Source organism: Caretta caretta, chromosome 7 (assembly GCF_965140235.1).
Source record: "Caretta caretta isolate rCarCar2 chromosome 7, rCarCar1.hap1, whole genome shotgun sequence".
In the NCBI taxonomy this organism is placed as follows: Eukaryota; Metazoa; Chordata; order Testudines; family Cheloniidae; genus Caretta; species Caretta caretta.
Genome location: NC_134212.1, coordinates 25,935,480 through 25,956,348, shown reverse-complemented (window position 1 = coordinate 25,956,348; position 20,869 = coordinate 25,935,480). Strand labels below are relative to the sequence as shown.

The 20,869-nt window shown below is 41.1% G+C and overlaps 1 protein-coding gene across 8 annotated transcripts in view; it reads right to left on the bottom strand.

The window, feature by feature from the left end:
- ARHGEF3 (Rho guanine nucleotide exchange factor 3) overlaps positions 1-20,869 on the bottom strand; it is a 320,877-nt gene that overhangs the window by 52,422 nt on the left and 247,586 nt on the right. For 7 of the 8 annotated variants that reach the window (XM_048857876.2, XM_048857875.2, XM_075130320.1 and 4 more), the window contains one exon: positions 2,450-2,557. In XM_048857876.2, the coding sequence (XP_048713833.1) occupies positions 2,450-2,557 (108 nt within the window). Of the gene's footprint in view, positions 1-2,449; positions 2,558-3,274; positions 3,746-20,869 lie in introns of those variants that run through there. The other variant, XM_048857878.2, reaches the window with a different exon arrangement.

Below are 20,869 nucleotides of genomic sequence, written 5' to 3'. Positions count from 1 at the left end.
TAACCCAGGAACCTATCCTTGCAACAAAGCCCGTTGCCAACTGTGTCCACATACCTATTCAGGGGACACCATCATAGGGCCTAATCACATCAGCCACACTATCAGAGGCTCGTTCACCTGCACATCGAACAGTGTGATATATGCCATCATGTGCCAGCAATGCCCCTCTGCCATGTACATTGGTCAAACTGGACAGTCTCTACGTAAAAGAATAAATGGACACAAATCAGACGTCAAGAATTATAACATTCAAAAACCAGTCCGAAAACACTTCAATCTCTCTGGTCAGTCGATTAGAGGCCTAAAAGTGACAATTCTTCAACAAAATAACTTCAAAAACAGACTCCAACGAGAGACTGCTGAATTGGAATTAATTTGCAATCTGGATACAATTAACTTAGGCTTGAATAGAGACTGGGAGTGGATGGGTCATTACACAAAGTAAAACTATTTCCCCATGTTTATTTCCCCCCCACCCCACTGTTCCTCAGACGTTCTTGTCAACTGCTGGAAATGGCCCACCTTGATTATCACAACAAAAGGTTTCCCCCCACCACCCCCTGCTCTCCTGCTGGTATTAGCTCATCTTAAGCGATCACTCTCTTTACAGTGTGTATGGTAACACCCATTGTTTCATGTTCTCTGTGTATATAAATCTCCCCACTATATTTTCCACTGAATGAATCCAATGAAATGAGCTGTAGCTCACGAAAGCTTATGCTCAAATACATTGGTTAGTCTCTAAGGTGCCACAAGAACTCCTTTTCTTTTTGCGAATACAGACTAACACAGCTGCTACTCTGAAACCTGTCATTATTTGATTGCTTTTTAATTATTTAAAATAATAGTCAGCTTTGACATATGCTTTGAATGTTGGCTCAAGGCTCCATTTTCCATCTGATCGCCAGACTTTTTGTCCACTGGAGGTCAAAGTTCACTCTTAATAGTGAGGATTCAGCAGTATTACATGCAGGGGGACTTTAAAAAAAAAAAAAAAACACCCACCCAGTACACACACAGCGCAAATAAATTAATGGAAAATTTATCTTTCATTAAAATTCCAAACTCAAAATTTTCCTACCAACTCTAACAGATATTCCATAGGTTTAGTTGGGGTTTTGTTTGTTTGTTTTTGCATTTAAGCTAAAAATACTAATATTCTATGGCAAAGCTTATCTTTTTTTCCCCAGTCATTTCAATATGATGAAGAGCTGCATGGGTGGAGAGTTGTCTTGAGAGGGAGGGATTTGAGTTTTTTAGTTTCCTGGCTCATCGGTCATGGATTATCTTAAACTGTACTGCTCCACTTTAAAATGACATTTTAAAAGTATGTCAAAGGTGCCTGAGCATATGGCACCCTTTTAAATATATCCATAAATCTCACACCTTCAAAAGTCAAAAGATATATGTGGACACAAGAACAAATGGATATAAACTGGCCACCAGGAAGTTTAGACTTGAAATTAGACGAAGGTTTCTAACCACCAGAGGAGTGAAGTTTTGGAATAGCCTTCCAAGGGAAGCAGTGGGGGCAAAAGATCTATCTGGCTTTAAGATTAAACTCGATAAGTTTATGGAGGAGATGGTATGATGGGATAACATGGTTTTGGTACTTAAATATTCATGGTAAATAGGCCCAATGGCCTGTGATGGGATATTAGATGGGGTGGGATCTGAGTTACCCAGGAAAGAATTTTCTGTAGTATCTGGCTGGTGAATCTTGCCCATATGCTCAGGGTTTAGCTGATCGCCATATTTGGGGTCGGGAAGGAATTTTCCTCCAGGGCAGATTCGAAGAGGCCCTGGAGGTTTTTCGCCTTCCTCTGTAGCATGGGGCACAGGTCACTTGCTGGAGGATTCTCTGCTCCTTGAAGTCTTTAAACCACGATTTGAGAACTTCAAAAGCTCAGACATAGGTGAGAGGTTTTTCACAGGAGTGGTGGGTGAAATTCTGTGGCCTGCGTTGTGCAGGTCAGACTAGATGATCATAATGGTCCCTTCTGACCTAAATATCTATGAATCTCTATATTAAACATACCTTCTCAGGCAACTGGGCTATGCACATATTTTTATACTGGTTTCCTTATCTCTGTCATATCAAGAATGGATATATAGTTTCAGTTTGTTTCTTAAAGATTTCACAAGAAACATAAGCATTCTATGACAGAAAGATTATTATGGTGGTGAATGACAGTTGTAACAGCACCGGAGCACTTTCACTTGCCTCTTCTGAGGTTAACACTCTCCATTACAACTTCACCTTTTTATGTTGGGAGAAATAAGTTTTTCATTTTTTCCTTAAAGATATGGGAGATACTCAGATATGCATACCTATACAAAATAAATTTTGAAAAGCACAACCCCTAAAAGCATGTGATAGCATACCTGTGCTTCTCTTATTGAAATGCAGATCTGAACATTAAACACAGAAATATATCATCACCTTTACCTGAAGGCTTTGACTGAACCGCTTTAATGGGGTTGCCCGTACAGGAGGAATGAGGCTTGCTAGTGATGTAACTCTAGAAAGAGGCTTGACCCGTTTGTTGCTAGGCTCCTGTAGTTTAAAGAGAAAAAAAAAAAGGGGGGGGGGGAGGACAAAAGTCATCAGAAAAACATTTATGCTAGTTTTGTTAATTTTCTAATGTGAGCAATAGAGACAAATAATTCCAGTGTATAATGCTGGCAATGACAGATTACCCTTGCTTGGTGCATACAGATCTGTGCAATGGCTGAAATATCACGTAGTAAGCAGAAGTAGCGGCATAAGTGGGAAAGACAAAAAAGGCACAAAAAAAGCTCTCTCCATATATAGCATCCTTCTAAAATGGTTTGTTTGCGGGAAGTGTCCCTCAAACTGAAAACTGCTCTGCAGTTAATGCATATTATGATGACCTTGTCATTGAAGGGAACATGTACAAATACAAAAAATTCCAACCCCATTGTTTTTGCTCTGTCATTGTAAGTATGTAGTTCTGCATTTGATTAACATTTTATTCGAAAAAGTACAAATTAAATAAAAAACAGCGTCATGTGTTCATACTTACATGCAAATATACAGAGATGTGTACACACAGTATATATTTAAATGAAATAAAAAACTAAAAAAAATCTACTGTAAAAACGAATACTTTTCTTCACTCACATACTTTTTAACCTCTAGAATGCCTGCTTTTTGTGAAGTATAATATTCCATTTGTTTTGCATACAAAAATGAAAATATAAACAAGTGCAATACAAGGAAAGATTACAAATATGTAAAAACAGAAGTTACCCTTGGCTTGCTAACCTCCATCTGACATTTAATGGATCTTGAACAGCACGTGCAAAAGGCTACTTTTGACAGAGAAAGAGCCAAACCTTCTAAGTGAAGTTAAAAAACCCATCCGACATCATATTTTAAGTACATCCTATAGCAGTTCATCTTTCTTTTTCAGCCATGTTTATAAAGTTTGTGTAGGCATCCTCTACCTCCAGTTTTCTACACAAATCCTTAGGAAAATGTACCATGTCATAGTATTCTTTTGCAGAGAGGTACGAATCTTTTTAGAGATGGGGATTTCCCATCCTTCCTGGTATTTAGAAAAATCCCAGATTTTCATTACTGGTCAGCAATATTCTGTTTCATTAGCACAGCGACCAGGAAGAAAGATGAGAACCAGCAAATAATTTATTTCTCAGCAGGCAGAGCTGTAACTCCACAAACATCTTGTGAAACGCAGGACCAGAACGTTAACCTTCCCCACCCCCCCAAAAATAATCAATTTCCCCACACATAGAATGTGGTGCTACAATCATTTCAGCATAAAAAAAAAAAAAAGCCTGCATTCTTATCTTCATCATGAAGGTGCCATTCAGATTCTTTCCTTTCCAGCAACCATCTCTTTGACACAGCTTTTTTGAAGGAGCATTTTTTTTTACGTCACTGCAGCACGACTGGCATACTGAATACACTATGGAGTCTTTCAGCTTCGCCTATAATTCTCGTCTGACTGGCACCTCCGTCATCAGCCGTTTTGGTTATTTTTTAAATTCATGCCAATCCACTAGCTTCCCATTGTAAAGACTGCTTGTCATTAATCATAATGCACTGCAGTGAGAGGACACTGAAGTCCCAAGGCAAAGCGAGTGCTACTGTATACCTAGCAGCAGAAATTACTTGGGCACGTATCATCTCTAATGCTACTAGAATCTGGCATTTAGAACTATGCAGACTGAGGAATCAGGACAGCTAAAAAGGCAAATATATCTTCCCAGAAAATAGGCAAAGGGGACTCTTGAGAGAGTATTCTCCTCTGCCCTATTGCGGTACCATTTTCCACAAGGTTTGCCATCTTTGCTGCTCTGTATGTAGTCTTTGATCAAACTGGAATTATGTTTCTGATATAATGGCCCAAAGTCAGCTCTGGTGTAAAGAGATGTAATTTGGCCCTACATTATATCACAGTGTAACCTGCTTGAAAGTTAGAAAAATCAAATTCCAATTAAAAATCTGTTAGAACTGTCTATTAATCTTTGTGCATATTATCACACACACACACAGATTTTGAGATTGAAAGTGTAACAAATAATGAATACTAACATTTTAGCAATGATATTGTGACACCCATTGAGAATCCTTAAGGAGGGTAAATTTTGTTACAAAGCAAATAAATTCATATTTCACTGTGTCTCTTAAGTGTCTTGTTCAGGACTACTGCGAGTGAAACTTGAATTACCTCCTTGAGCAATGTCTGAGACTAGTTGATAAAGAGGAAAAAAAAAGTCTTGGGTCACAGACACCCCCCTGGGACTACCACCTGATGTACTGAGACTACCTCTAAGCCTGTTTTCCCTGGCAGCTTGGGATTTCAGTGCCCTGCCTGGTTGTGCCAGACACGCTAGCCTGCTACAAACACAGACCCAGCTCTGAACCACGTCCCCCAAAAGCTGCAGGCTTAACTGAAAACAGCTTAAGAAGTACTCCTGTCTTCAACACCCAGATACCCAGTTCCCAATAGGATCCAAACACCAAATAAATCTGTTTTACTCTGTGTAAAGCTTATGCAGGGCAAACTCAAATTGTTCACCCTCTATAATACTGAGAGAGAGATATGCACAGCTGTTTCCTCCCCCAGGTATTAATACTTGCTCTGGATTAATTAAGTAACAAGTGATTTTATTAAATATAAAAAGTAGGATTTAAGTGGTTCCAAGTAATGACAGAACAAAGTAAATTACCAAATAAAATAAAACAAAAACACTCAACTCTAAGCCCAATACAGTAGGAAACTAAATGCAGGTAAATCTCACCCTCAGAGATGTCCCAGTAAGCTTATTTGACAGACTAGACGCTTTCTTAGTCTGGGTCCAGCAACCCCTGTAGTTACTGTCCTTTGTCCCAGTTTCTTTCAGGCATCTCTTTGGGGTGGAGAGACTATCTTCTGAGCCCGATGAAGACAAAATGGAGGGGTTTCCAGGGACTTATATAGTTTTTTCTCTGGTGGGTGGAAACCCCTCTCCAAGATGGAGTTTTGCAGTCACCTGGGCAAGTCACACGTCCATGCATGACTCAGTTCTTTACAGGCCGATGCCATTGTTTACATGTTAATTTGAACATTCTCAGGAAAGCTCAGATGTGGATTGACGTCTTCCAAAGTTCATTGTTAGTTAAATACTCCCAATTACTTGAATAACTCCTTCACGCTATGTTGACCAAATCTGCCTTATGTGCTTTCTACAGCAGACATCTTAAATACAAGCATAGAGCCAATGCTCATAATTTCAGATATAAAAATGTTACATGCACACAAATAGGATGAATATATTCAGTAGATCATAACCTTTGCAAAGATATGTTACATGGCATATCTACCATAAAACATATCCCAGTTATGTCATATTTACACTCATAAGCATATTTCTATAAAGCATTATGAGGTGCAACGTCACACCCACTTGGAATTTTTCATATACTCAGTGTTTGTCTGCATCTGCAGTTTATTAATGGCTACAGAAAGCCTGCAGGTGAAGGGCTCAATCCTGTACCTAATTTTCCCAACTGTTTGGGGTTCATAACCTCAAACAGCCACGTAAATTGATGCACAGCAGCAACTAACCCTGGAGATTATCATCCTGTGAGATAGAAGGGAAACCACCATACCTTTTGGAAGACAAGGGAAAAGGAAGAAGAGAAAAGGTGTAAATGAATTCCCTGAAGGCCTGCTCCATCCCTGAACAGCCCTAACCCTATCCGAACACTTCTTTTTGCCACATGGGGTTGCTGGAGTTATTTTACGGTTCCAGCAAGAGGAGAGGGAAGAACTAGAAACAGGTTCCTTAACCCTTTAAAAATAAACCATTTCACTATTCTGCAGGGGATTGTGAGGTTTGCTATGTGGCAATCTTCATTCTTATACCCAAACTGCTCAGGGAGACAAAATATTTTAATTTTTCTCTGTACTGCAGAGCCTACCTACCTGTAGAAGTAGACATTAAGGAGAAGAAATCAACCTAGCTGCCTCCACTAGGGGCTGCTGCAACCACAAGGAGGATAGGATATGACTACAGCTGCTAACTGTAAAAAAGCCAGAAGTCATTGTCAGAACCTGTAACAGTAGCCACTGGAGTCACAGTAAGATGACTAGGTCACATATATGTGGCGTTGTTCTTTGAGGTCTTATTCTTCCCATCACACTGAGCCATTTTACCTCCTGCACTTAGTTCATTTGTTCTGATAGCAAAGGGAGTTAAACTAAATAGGTTGTATAGATTTTTATCAAAATCTAAATTACTAGAATCCGTAGAACAAATTGAAAGGGCTCATACAATAAAACCAAATTAAAAACACATCTGCAGTGTTTGCAGGACTCACTCCAAGACAGTAATTCAAGATAACATTGCAGTGTCAGACTTTGGAAAATAAATCCAGGGTCTCCATCTCCAAACTGTGTTTAAAGAAGGAAATTGAAGTAGATAATCTTATTGCTTTGAACTTTCTTTAAACGAGAAAATATGTTTTTTGCATACCAAATGTGACAGTTTGGGACTATGCCTGGGTCAAATTGTGAATGCCATGTTTTGAGAATGCCATTTTGTGACTATAAACTTCATTGTGACTTTCACTTTGCAGAGTAACCTCTATGCTGGTTCAAGACACGCGGATGACTGTGAAAACTGGTCTAATCTAGACATGGTCAGTAAATTCTGGACAGTGTGTGCTCATGCTTTGGAGTCACATCATGAGATACCACATCATATTGCGAGGGAGAAAGAAGCAAGCTGAAAGAGAGGAGATGAGTACTCTAGAAATATAAAACTATGCTTCTTTACTGTAAGGCCCAAATGGTACTTATGTATCATACCTCATAGATTTGTTTTAATATGACTCACTCCCTCTAAAAATAAACCTTGATTTACTAAAACCCAGGGTAGTTTTAAGACTGCTGTACAGAAAGGGGAAGTACTAGCCATGTACTGCTTTTGGGTGTCCGGGGAATGCACCTATCATGCAGATTCACTCATGTGGAGCCTTGGAGCCCCAGATGGTAGCCACCTACTCATGCAGCCCTTCTCTCAGTTTTCTCCCAAATAGCATTTTAGTCCTTTCTGCTCTTTGTTCCATGCATCATAAGCTGGAAAATGATCATTTTAAAATTATGTGGCATCTTAACAAAAAGATAAGTTATACATCTATTTTTGAAGCTGCATAATCATATTATACACAGGCCCCTGCTTAAAAACCCCAAGCCTGAATATCTAGGACCCTATCCTGTGGTGTGCTGAGCACCCAGTTTGTACTGAAGCAATTAAAGTTGAGGATGCTTGGCACCTTGGAGAATAGCGCTCTTACATTCTTGCAATTTACTGAGTACTAAGCTGATGTTATTGTTTGCTCTTCACTCAATAAAATAGCATGCAGTAGTAGGATATGTGGGTAGAAAAGTCTCAGGCAGGGGCCAAGAGCACTTGCTGTCATTCAACTCAACCACAATGCAAACTGATTCTCTTATTAGTTTATTTAAAGAACGGGATTTCCCCAAAGTTCGAAGTGAGAGCCTGCTGGTCAAACCGAGTTAAATCTATTTCATAATACTGGTTAGTTTTCCATACTGTCTCATTAAACCACGCACCCCACAGCCTTCTAATTTCCATACACTGTTCGGTAAAGCACTCTAGTAAAGGTCAGTTTTAAGTTTTCTTAACAGAACCCCGCTCCACCTCCCACATTCACCTTATATTGTCTGCAGAATGGCAGAAGCAATGACCTGGATAACATATGCTAGAAAACTCATATAGTAGACAACCAGCTGCCATACAATAGGGCTCCGTTTGGCTTGGTACCTAATTCTGAAATTTATTTTGATGGGCTCTTTTAGGTAGTGTAATAATTTTTTACCTCCTAACAATTAAAGTCTGAGTGTATATGAGCTGCTCACATAATTGTTTTTCCACTTGACTCCCTGCACCCCTTATCAGCAACTTCAACAAAGGGACTGTGTGTTACATGACTGGTGTTGAATTTGACAAACAAGCACAAACGATCCTCTGAGGAGTCATTATACCTTTGTCTACACCGGCAACATGCAACACTGTCACCACCACATTGTATAAATTTGTCTCATTAGTTAGCATGTTTTCTTTATAAATTCAAAAAAAGTTTCAATTCAGCCTCCAAAACAATAGTGGTAATTGAAACCTTCTAAAGAGACTCAGCATTTTAAAATATAAACATTATCCCAAAACCTTCATCAGAAGAGGTTGCAAATGAAGCTCTCAATTTAGCAAACAAAATTGATGAAATTGGCATGGATTCATTAACTATGCTTCTAATCCAATACATCATGGGAAAGTGGATTTATTAGTATCGACATGTTAGCGTCCAGAATACTTTTGAATCGGTCAATCTTTGAAATAAAAAGGGTTTCAGAGTAGCAGCCGTGTTAGTCTGTATTCGCAAAAAGAAAAGGAGCACTTGTGGCACCTTAGAGGCTAACAAATTTATTTGAGCATAAGCTTTCGTGAGCTACATATCCGATGAAATAAAAAGAAAATTCTGTACAAACCCAAATCATTTTTGTTGTGTTTTTCTTCTTGTCACCGGATCAAAAATACTCTAGTTACCTTCCTTTTTATCCTACACCCTTTATCTATGTAAATCTAGTAAAGTAGGTGTTCAAGTATTAACTCCTTGACAGTGGAGCATTCATTACTAGTTAACTGTTTCATTCTGGAAAACAAATTAGCCTCAAAAGAGTTAACCATGTCTCTAAAAGCTGAAACAGTGTAGCGTCTTTGTTTCAAATATAATCCACAAGCGTTGCCAGTAAAATAAAACAGAACCAATCTGTTTCAGACACTATATTTCTGGCAAGGTTTCCATACTCATTTACTTTAAAAGTTATTAGTTTTTAGTTAACATTATAAGAGCGTGTCAACATTTGTCATGGCAGAAAGCCCCAAATTATTTTTATTAGTTGGCTACTGGTTAAATTGGCCCAGGATTAAAAGTTCTAATAAATATTCCCAAATATTGGAGTTCAGTAGAAAACCACATTCAAGTTCTGTTCCACAGGATATTATAAATACTTAACCTTCAGCAAAATTAAACACACACGGTACAATAGGTTCTCTCTCAGTATAGCAAATATTTCACCTAACAGTAAATTAAGTCATGCCTAGGCAGTGTTTATGCTAGTTTAGAAAGAGAGGAATTTAAAAGTAGCTGTTCCTTGTGAAAACAGAATTAACTTTTCAATCAGTAAGAGCAGATGAGCTAACTCTCTAGGGCCCTATCATCTACAATGCAGTTAAACAGCCCCTTAGCCCAAGCCCCTTAGCTTGAGTTAGCTGACATGGGGCAGCCCTGGGTTTTTAATTGCAATGTAGACATACCCTATGAGATTAACAGCAGAAACATTGATTGATTGGGTGTTCTAACCCATACAATTCTCAGGGCTGGTCTACACTACAAAGTTAGGTTGACCTAGCTAAGTTGCTCTGGTGAGTGAAAAAATTTACACCCCCGAGAGATATAGTTAAACTGACTTAAGCCCTGGTGTAGGCACCACTAGGTTGACAGAAGAATTCTGCGTCAACATAGGTACCCACTTCTCAGAGAGGCACATGTACTACAGCAACAGAAGAACCCCTCCCGTCACAAGCATCTACACTATAGCATTTCTACTGTGGATGTACCCTCAGTAACCAATGGGAATCCTTGGATCAAGCATACAACTCTCAATGGTTGGCTGAGCCTTGAGAACCCACTTTTGGTGTATTTTTATTAGCTGCAGAAGATTTACCTTTGCCTCCCGATAGCTTAGAAATGCTCCAAATTTAAAGCAGTATTCACCCTTGAAGAGCAGCAGGAAGTGGGGAGGGGGAAGGGGATGTACTATAAATGCAGCCTGAGATATTGTTACAGCTATTAGGAACCTACCCTTAATTGCCTACAAAAATCCATCCCAAATTATAGGAAATATATCAACCTGCAAGTACTGCCAGGAAGAGGAGAGGGAGACGAAGAGGAGAGATTGAACTCAACATGTAATTAATCCATATGATGCACAGACACCGATGCCTTGATTATCAGCTAAACCGCACCCATGGAGCATCTCTGATAGAACTCCGGATCTTTCCTACAAAACCACCAGTTAGCACCACTTGAAACCCCCCCCCCCCCCAATCTGTGGTAGTAGTAGGTGTGTTATCCTTGTAAGAAGATAGAAACGGCCATACTGGGTCAGACCAATGGATCATCTAGCTCAGAATCCTGTCACTGACAGTGGCCAGATGCTGCAGAGGGAATCAACACAACAGGACAATTTGGAGTGATCCATCTGCTGTTGTGCAGTCTCAGTTTCTGGCAATTGGAGGTTTAAGGACACATGGAGCATGGGATTGCATTCCTGACCATCTGCACTAATAGCTATTGATGGACCTTTCCTCCATGAATTTATCTAATTCTTTTTTTAACCTAGTTATACTTTTGGCTTTCAGAGCATCTCATGGAAATGAGTTTGACAGGTTGGTTGTGCATTCTGTGAAGAAATATTTCCTTGTTTGCTTTAAACTTGCTACCTATTAGCGCCAGTGTTCATATATAATGAACTAGTAAATTACAATAATCCAGAGTCAATTGTACTTGAGTAATGTGTTATAAAGCAGGGGTTCTCAATGTTTTTCTTTCTGAAGCTCCCCCCGCCCCCATATGTTATTAAAAACTCCACGGCCCCACTGTGCCACAACTACTGTTTTTCTGCATATAAAAATCCAGGGACAGTGTTAGGGAGTAGCAAGCAGGGCAATTGCCTGGTGCCCCACACCACGGGGGTGGCCTGCAAAGCTAAGTTGTTCAGGCTTCGGCTTCAGCCCCAGGTGACAGGGCTTGGGGCTCTGGGTTTCAGCCCTGCATGACGGGGCTTCGGCTTTCTGCCCTGAGCCCCAGTGAGTCTAACACTGGCCTAGCTCGGTGGACCCCCTGAAACCTGCTTGCAGCCCCCCAGGAGGCCCCAGACTCCTTATTCAGAGCTGCTGTTATAAAGGATGGTGTGGGGAGCTACATGGGAAGGTTGCTTGGCCAGGTAAAAAAGAGGAGGTGGAACAGCCTTAGCAGAAGGAAACAAATCAGTGGCAGGGCAGGGGCTGAAACACATCATTCCTCCACCACCAGAGACTAGGCCCCATCCTATAGGAGCTGTTGCCTCATCAGCATCTCGAAAATCATGGATCCGGAATCCTTAAAGGAGGCAGCAGTTATAAAAGATCCTGAATACAAAACCATTAAAGTATTTCAGCAGCACAAGGCTAAGCTGAAACAACTTTCTTTGAGCTGCCTTTCACTTCTGCAATTGAGAGCGTATCTGGCTCTAACATGAGCAGAGACATCAATAGATTCACTTGCAACTAGAAAATGGAGGAGAGTTTGCAGAATAAACAAAACATCAAGGTGAATTAAAATGAGTAACAGAAAATTTTAAACTCACACAAATAACACAGAGCTGATTGAATTACAAAACTTCCAAATGCAGTTCCTCTAGTGAAGAGCTGCTTGTAAAGGCCACCGGAGAAAGGCCTTTTCCATACTGAAACAAATTAGATGTGAAGCTGGAATGTCAGCTCACAAACATTATAAGATGAGCTACTAAAATAAGAATATAAAAAGCGGTTTGTTTCAAACTGGGAATAGGCAGAATAGATCAGCAATTCTAAGTGTGATGAGAAAAATTAGTTTACAGCAATTGCTGTTCATACTGGGACTACAGTTATCTAAAAATCTATTCAAAATAGGACTGCTGATATTTCACAAGGAAGTATGGAAGAGAAAAATAATACTTTCATCTAGATCACGTTTCCCCTGTGAGCAGATGTCCTAAATTTACCAGAATTGTCCCAGTTTGGTGGGGAATCTCGTGTCTCAGGCAGCTGCCCCCAGATTTTATTCCTGTTTTATGAAGGTCAGCCTGCTAGCAATATAGCATCTTCTTCCCATCTCCCCCAGCTCTTCATCTCTGCAGTTCCTCACAAATACTCCTGGCTCCCCTCCCTCTGGCTTTCTACCCACTCACTACCTTAACACTGTGTGTTGACCCAGAGAGGCAGGGGTGCCGGAATAAAGGGAGCCAGGGACCATGGTTGCCAATTTTGCTCGAACACGTTCCTGGAGGTTTCCTCACATGACATAATCTTTAAATAAAAGATTGAGACTTCTGGCCAATCCTGGAGGTTTGGCACTCTTATGCCATAGCCCTCCCACTTTTCTGCAGGGGCCCCGCCCCCCAGCTATGGAGCGCCTAGGTAGGAGAGGCTAGGCAGTTGTGGAGCACCATGCCACAGACCCTCCACCTGCCGGGGTAGGGGAGTTGAAAGCAGTCCTGGGCCCATGCTCCCCTCCCCCAGGACAGGAGGGTCTGCAGCTCCCCACATGTGGCTCTGGGGATGCAGCCCAGCCACGTTAAGAGCCATGTGAGCAGCTGTGGGGACCCGGGGACCCTCCACCTGCCATGGGCGGGGGACCCCGCAGGGCACAGACACAGACAGGGGCTGCTATCGACCCCCCCCGGGGCAGATGGAGGGTCCACAGCCCCCAGCCCACTTCAGCTTCTGGCTTCAGGTAGAAGAGGAAGGGTGGGGAGGCCTGGCCCCCCCACTTTTGGGCATGCTCTGCCACCCCTGCCCAGAAGCCTCTGTGCTGGGCTTCACATGTAATGCCCATCAATCTACCACTTTCTCACTGAATCAAGCATGCTCCTGAGCAATGGAGTGTGAGGTGTCCCAAACTGTATTGTAGTACACAATAGCATAGAGGGACAAAAGAAAGCACATCTGGGCCCAGTACCAGGATATCTGGGTCTAAGAATATTGTTACAGGACAGAAAGTATAAGGACTTGCATAGGAAGCTAGAAAACCCTGGAAGAGAAGGAAAGTAATTGGGTGGGGAAAGAATAAGCATCCCTCATGCCAACAGGTCTCTCCAAAAGCTATTTCAGTCCCTTACCGTAGTAATGAGCCTCAGATTGACCCACCCACCACCTCTGAGCCTAAACTCTGCCCATGAATCTCCCTCCCATAAGAAAGTTGTACACTCTCTTTAGAAAGAGATTTTATGAACAGTCCAAATAAACTTCATCTAATTTCAATTAAAACAAACCTTAAATGAGGGGCAGAGCAGTGTCATGGATTAAGTTTGAGGGTTGCAGCCAGGAATTCCTGTGTTCCAGTTCTGGCTTTGCCACTTACTTGCTTTGTGATCTGATACACATCATTTAACCTTGGTTTCCCCATCAGTAAGATAGGGAAAATAGTACTCCCTTACCTCACAGGAAGTGTTGTGTAGATTAATTTGTATCTGTCCAGTGCCTTGAAGATCAACTGTGCTACATTAAGTACTAAACAAATATCTTGGTTTTGCTTTTGAAAAAATACAACCACAGCTTACTTTTGTTAAAGTTTTGTGAAGCGGTTACAAAAAGCGGTAAAGAAAGCCAATAAAAGATTCTAGAGAAGACAAGAATTGTGTTTGTAACAAGATGAAAGAAAAAAAATCTGCTTACTCCTGAGCTAAACTATTTATATTACAAAAGGCCAAAGGGGCACATTTGTTTTCTAGAATAAAACAGCCTAGTAACTTCACTGAGGCTCTTCTCTACATAGAGTAGTACTCTTACTGCATAATATGGTAAGTAGTTTCAATGGGGCAAATGAAAATGTTTTTATAAAGCCTTCATATAGTCAAAATTTGCTTGTGGCACAGTTTAGAAGCTGGTTGGAAGACTTGCAGTTTAATCCTCATTCTAGGTGAGCACTGCCATGTCCAATGCTGCACATACACTCCATTTTATTTATAAATTAGTCATTTGAAATTTGTGCACATTCACTAGTGCGCTGCCTCTGCTTAAAATAGTCTCATGATTTTCAAAGTGGGCCTGCTATCTTATGCACAAAAGTGATCATTATGGGCCTGATCCAAAGCCCACTGAAGTCAATAGATGTCTTTACACTAAATTCAGCAGGCTCAGGCCCTACACAGCAGCTACACTTAGAGATAGGTGTCTTCCACTGTTAAAAGGTCCAGTACAGAACAAAAGAGCTGCCAGTCACTATAGGAAATGTTGTCCCTCAGAAATTATAAAAGCATATGCCATGGCATGCATGGGATATACAAGCTACATCAGTATTGATAGGTGATACAGTTACAGTCAACTGCCTCCAAATGCTAAAGCATCTCTCTCCTCTTGGGTGTCCCAAAAGGGTCAGTTCAGTGACAGACTCAAGGAGGCTAGCCCATGGAGGATTCTAAGTGACCCACATTAAAATTCTGCTACCAAATTGAATGCCAGGTCAGAGTGATTTCTCTTTCTCCACTGGACTTAACCCTAACCTCTGCAAACTGCTAGATCTGACAAAGATGTAAGTATTATTACTAATTGTATTATGGTTGTACATGGGGACAACAATCAGGATAGGGGTCCCATTGTCCTAGGTGCTGTACAAACAAAGTAGGAGGAGAGTCACCTTCCCTGAATGGCACACATTCTGACTCATTGGGCTTGGAAGTTAACACATTTTTTAAATATTTTTGCTTTTGCAATGCAGAAGATGATACCTAAGACTTAAAATACCCCAGTGGGAGAATACCCCCAAAACTTCATTACAGAGTCTCAGTCCTCACCTTCTTTTAGAGTTCACAGGCTAAACAATGCAATATATGCAGTAAGCATTTAGGAACAAAGTATAAACATTTCTAACAAAGTACACCTAATATGAGTTGGACAGTTGAGCAATGTGGTGTCCTGATTTGTGGCCGAGAAAGCATTTTTATGTAAATGAAACAGCTAATACCAATCCCTTACCCTTCTTCTTTGTGAGCACACGAGCCCCTTGTGTATAGATTTATCACAAAGTAAGGGGGACATTTTTGTGGGAGCCCCTGGTTAAAATATTGGCACCATGAAACTGGTTTGGTCCTTGACCTTTTACCCTTTCTTGTCTGACTCTACTTCTGTCTTGAACCTCAGCCACCCCATTCACTCTGATGTTGCTCAGTCTACTCAAAGGACTTTATCAGGAGTTGGTCTCCGTAAGCAGTGTAGAATGGTGCTCCTAGCATTTAATTTGCTTTATTTAATACATCAAGTCCTCACTGTATGTAAATGTACAGTCCCAAGCAAGCTGAAGGTTTCTCAATAAACAAACAAAGTTATTTTTATGGACAACTGCAGCAGAGAGTGCAGCAGGGCCCCCTTGGCTTCTGCGCCTGCTAGGTTCACAAAGTCAATCTGAGATCCTGAGTTTTGCAACCACTGGTGCACTTTATTCTTCAGCTTGTTCCCACCACTGTTTCACCACGTACAGGTAACCCTTCACCATCTGCAGGCAGGAGGGAGGAGAAAGGAGAGAGAGCTACCTCCCTGCTTCCATTCCCTGCCTTTTTCTCTTTCCTCCTGCTCTCCCTTGGCTTCCTTCCCCTGAGGCTTTTATACAACCCCAGGCTAATTAAGTAGCAGCTATCTCCGCCTCCCCAGTTAGGGCCAGGTTACCTCCAGCCTGCTCTAATTTGTTCCCCTAACGAGGAGCGGATGTGACAGAGGGCTGGATCTACAACCCTTTGCCCAGCTCCCTGTCACAACAAATTTTTAATTTTTACCATTTGTTGAAAGAATAGAAGAGCTGCAAATTAAGCTAGGAATCAATGATGAAAAGGATCCCTATATTTTAAGGATTGTTCTTTTTTAAATTAAATTGCCGAATTTCATGTCTTCAAAAGAAAAGTGGCGGGAAAAAGTTAAAAAACATGTTCAAAAGCACCATTTTGCAGAAAGTCTCTTACATAATTTGAGCACAATTTGTGCAAAAAGCCTGAGGTTTATTTCAATACTTATGGACTTTCTTACCACAACCCCAAGACAAAGGATCTTCCTTTATTCTCTCTAAAATGCTGTTAGTAATTTCATTCAGGCATATCTCATGTATTTTAACTGTTAAGTCAAGAAAGTTAATGCAACACAAAGGTCAATGGTGCTAAGAAAAAACAACCCCGATTCATTTTGAAGTTAGCATTTCATCACTTTTTACTCTTTTACTATTTACTGGCCAGATCCTAAAACCAGTCAGCCTGTGATAAGGTCCAGCAAATCCACCATGTCCAGGAAGAACTCAAGCAACTCCCGGCAGAAGCAAAGAAGGCTTACAAACAACATGCGGACCGCAAAAGACAGAAGGGGCTGGAATTCAACACAGGCCAGAAGGTTTGGCTATCAACCAAACATCTCCACACCAGTAGATCATCCCATAAACTAGAGCACCATTATCTCATACAGTTTCAGATTTGCCAGCTAATTAGCACTGTCCCCATTAAACTCTGTTTGCACAGGTCACTCAAAATACACCACATTTTCCACATCTCCCATCAGAAGCCCTTCATAGAAAACATTTCCAGGCCAAATGCAACCACTCTCTGACACCTGCCAAGGTCCAGGTCCATGAAGACCCCATGATCAAGCAGGTAAATTACATTCTTCTTCGAGTGATTGCACATGTGCATGCCACTGTAGGAAGTTTTTTTCTCAGTGGTACCCATCAGGGCAGCTCAAGTGCCCTCTGGTGTCTCGCACTCATAGCACCGGTATAAAGGGCCCAGACAACCCTGCACCCCCGCAGTTCCTTCTTACCGCCCATGACAGTTGCTGGAACTGTTCTCCTTGCTTTGGCAAGTTCTCAGGGATCTTCACTTTCCTATAATTGTATATAGTTCAGTTAGTTGTAAATAGTCAGTTTAGTGTAGTTTGTGTATCTCCGTTAGTTAGGGGAGTTTTGGCTATTACCCCATGCCGAGGCATGCCTCAGTCACCAGCTTTCAAGCCCTGTACCTCCTGCAACAAGGCTATGCCCCTGAGCAACCTGCACTGTAGCTGCCTGAAGTGCTTGGCAGAGGCTCAGGTCGAGGACAGCTGCCAGAGCTGCATGAAAAAGGACCAGGAGGCCAGGCTGAAGTTTTTATTTATTTATAGAGGCAGCACTGAGACCTTCCTCTGAGCCAAGCTGGTCGGACTTGGAAACCAAGAACCTCAGTATCCCAGAGAACAGTCCTGGGAACTGAAAAACCACTTACATGCCCCTGATCTAATAGAGGCTTTCCGCAAAAGCAACTCAAAAAAGACTTGCCTGGAAATACCATTGGGTCACCAATGCGGGAAATAGGGGGTGACCGAAGGAGCAGCAGGTCTAAAACCTGGATTTGCAGATTCCCCAGGTACAGACAGCCTCCACCTAGTAGCTCTGGCTGTGGAAATACTCAGCAGGTCATGAGCCTTAGGAGCCCATTCACACACCTGCCACTCATGGAGGGCCTAATTGGCAGGACCTTTACAATTCCTTATTCCTCTGGACATATTACTTAAGCATAGGGAAGATACAGGAAGTTCATCTGGGCAACTAGGGAGAACCCCAGCTAGCTGCTGCTACAGACCCTGCTTCCTCATCCTGCTTCCGATCCCTGGTTCCAGACCTTGGCTTTATCCTCCTGGCACTGACCTGGCCTCGAATCCAATCCCTGACTCTAGCCACTAGGCTAGTCACCCATGACCAGACCATACAGCAATCCACCAAGTTCCCCCACGTAATTGGATGGAAGAAGCCCCACAGAGCACATCTGGAACCCCCACACAGGTTCTCCGCATTCCTGCCATTTCCCTCCCAGACCCGCATTCATTTTGTCTGACCTCATATGGAGGGGGAGCACAATCTACCCTCAAAGAAAAAAAGTCACTAGTAATTTCCAAATCACTGGTGTGTAAGTTATGTTCTTTTACCAAGGTTAAACCAAATACATACGGAAATCATATCATGCAGCCATGCCAATTACATTATTTATTTCAGATCAGTTCTTCGAATTACTAACCAGATACTGGCACTACATCCCAGCAGCAGGACTGAAGTTCTTCGTGCTCCATGATTCAGCACCAGCCTCTGCTGGGGATGCACGAGAGAACCACCTGCATTCCCTTCCAATTCCATATTTCAGTTATTCAACTTGGTAACACACTGCTATACCAAATTAGGCATGCAGAGGGGACATAATATTGTTTTTGTAGTCTTTACAAAGGGGTGTCCATGAAGACGCTAGGCTAAAAATTGGGGAGGAAATAAAGGTGTACATAAGTATTTTGAAGACAAACTTTTATAGTTGTTGGGACATGCTAGCTGCACTCTCAAAGTCCTCTTGTAGATCTGCTTGCAAAACTCTTGATAAACTGCCGTGTAATCATGTCCTCAAATAACACTGTTCATACTGAACAACCATATTGTTCAGGCACTGCTGTTAATAAAAACTCTTCATCAGCCATCACCTGCCATAGCATTATATTATTCTCCGACAGGCAGATTATGCTTCTTTGGGCAAACTACCCTTGTAAAAAATACAGTAATTGGTGCTGCTGTATCAATGGGCTTGACATTCAGTTTAACATCTGCCTCTGGGCCCAGTCATTTATAGGCATGATATTGGATTTCCCATCCATGTGAACAACATACAGATTTGTTTATTATTTAAGACCACAGATCCTAAGTAGGTTAATTTCATATTGACAAAATGCCTTGCAGACACTAGCATGGCTGATTTAGTTGTCTTCAACTACATTTAGCTAAAACAGAGTTAGTTCTGACAGACATTCCTTTTGGCTCTATGCCTCAATTCCTGATAAAGATACACTCAGTTAATGATTTCCATGAAGAGAAAGTGCTGTCTTTGATTCTGAGCTGTCCTTTGAACACAATGCTCACCACATTATTAAGATTTTATGCTATTTGAAAAACCACTGCACCATGTTTATCCTTGTTAGGATCCAAAAGCATTGTTCAGTCTTTTATCTTTTCCAGACCAGACTTTTGTAATGCATTACTTGCCTATTTATCAAGTAGATGGATTAACAAGGTTCAGCTTGTACTGAACTGATTTGCCCATGTACTATACTACGTGGAAAATAATCAGGAACATATATTCTTGACCCTTCTGCACTATTTATTCATAAAATAAAATGACTTTTAAAGATTCTGCAGTTGAACTACACCACTCTGTATGGCCAAGGTCAAGTTCCAGTCACAAAGAGGCAAATGCTGATTGCGTGGTTGATGGAGCATTTTGTCAATTGTCTCCAAATTATGTAACAAGCAACTACAGTATTTTAAATCTGTAGGATATTGCAGTTTCCCTGTTTCTAAATAGGAAAGAAAAACAAAACATTTGTTTTCTGCTGATTTTTCTTAAGAATCCTTACCGTTTAAGTCTCTTAATATATTCCGCCAACAATTACAATTCTTAAGTTTTTGGTTGTCACTTAAATCTGAAGTCAACATGACTTGAAAGAAACAGCAGCAGTAAAATTCGTTTCTGACAAAAAAGCTTTGTCCCAGATCTTATTCTCTCTTCCTCCTTCTCAGAAGGTCAAATAACTGAATATCTATCCTATAACTGGAAAATATAAATAGCTTACTGGTATCATTTAGATTTCTTTTAAATACTGTTTATTATAACCCTGCTTTTGTTTTCAGTATATGAAAACCAAGTTAAGATATGATTTACACACAAAGAGACAGTGCCTCTTGAGAAGCACCTTTACCACCTATTGAAATTACCAACACTGTTGTGCCCAAAAACATTGATCTTGCATGATCGCCGATTAGGATTTGAACAGTTTCAGCTGGCAGTCTCTGTGAAATTAACATACAGACAGGCGATACTCTCTTCTCCGTTCTGTGAATAGGATTTACATTCAACAGCATTCATTAATGACATGATATCAAAGAGCAAGCCTTGACAAAGTGGACACCTAATACCATCTCACTCGGAAAGCAGATCGCTTCCAGAGATGGCATGCAGCCACACCGGCATCCCAAAGTGAGACTAGCTGTATGAACATACACATAGAAGCTAAAGCCTATTGTACTATAGACTGGATATAAAAGTGGGAATGAGATCTTTATCCAGAACAGAGATAGCATTCATATTTGCAAGAAGCAAGCACAACTTTAGAACTTGCATAAGCAGAAAACCAAACTACCAGAAGAGTGGAAGTATTTTCTCTCTGACCAGGATCTGTTTCAGAAAGGTAGAGACTAAGACACTGGACCAATAGGTGTTGGTTTGTTTGTTTGTTTTGGTGAGTCCCATAGTAGCATCAAAATCTCAAGAACGGTGATATTAAACACTGAGCCTACTGTGAGCTCTGAAGCGTATGGTCTCCATGCAGCCCCTTGTCTTACTTGTGGTTAAGATCAACTTCTAGAATAGGAAGCGAAAGAGCAGTGACATCCATACTTTCCAGTTAGAATCTTTCTTAGCTCCAATAGTGATCATTCCATTGATGTGTGTACGCTCATATAACACAGTAT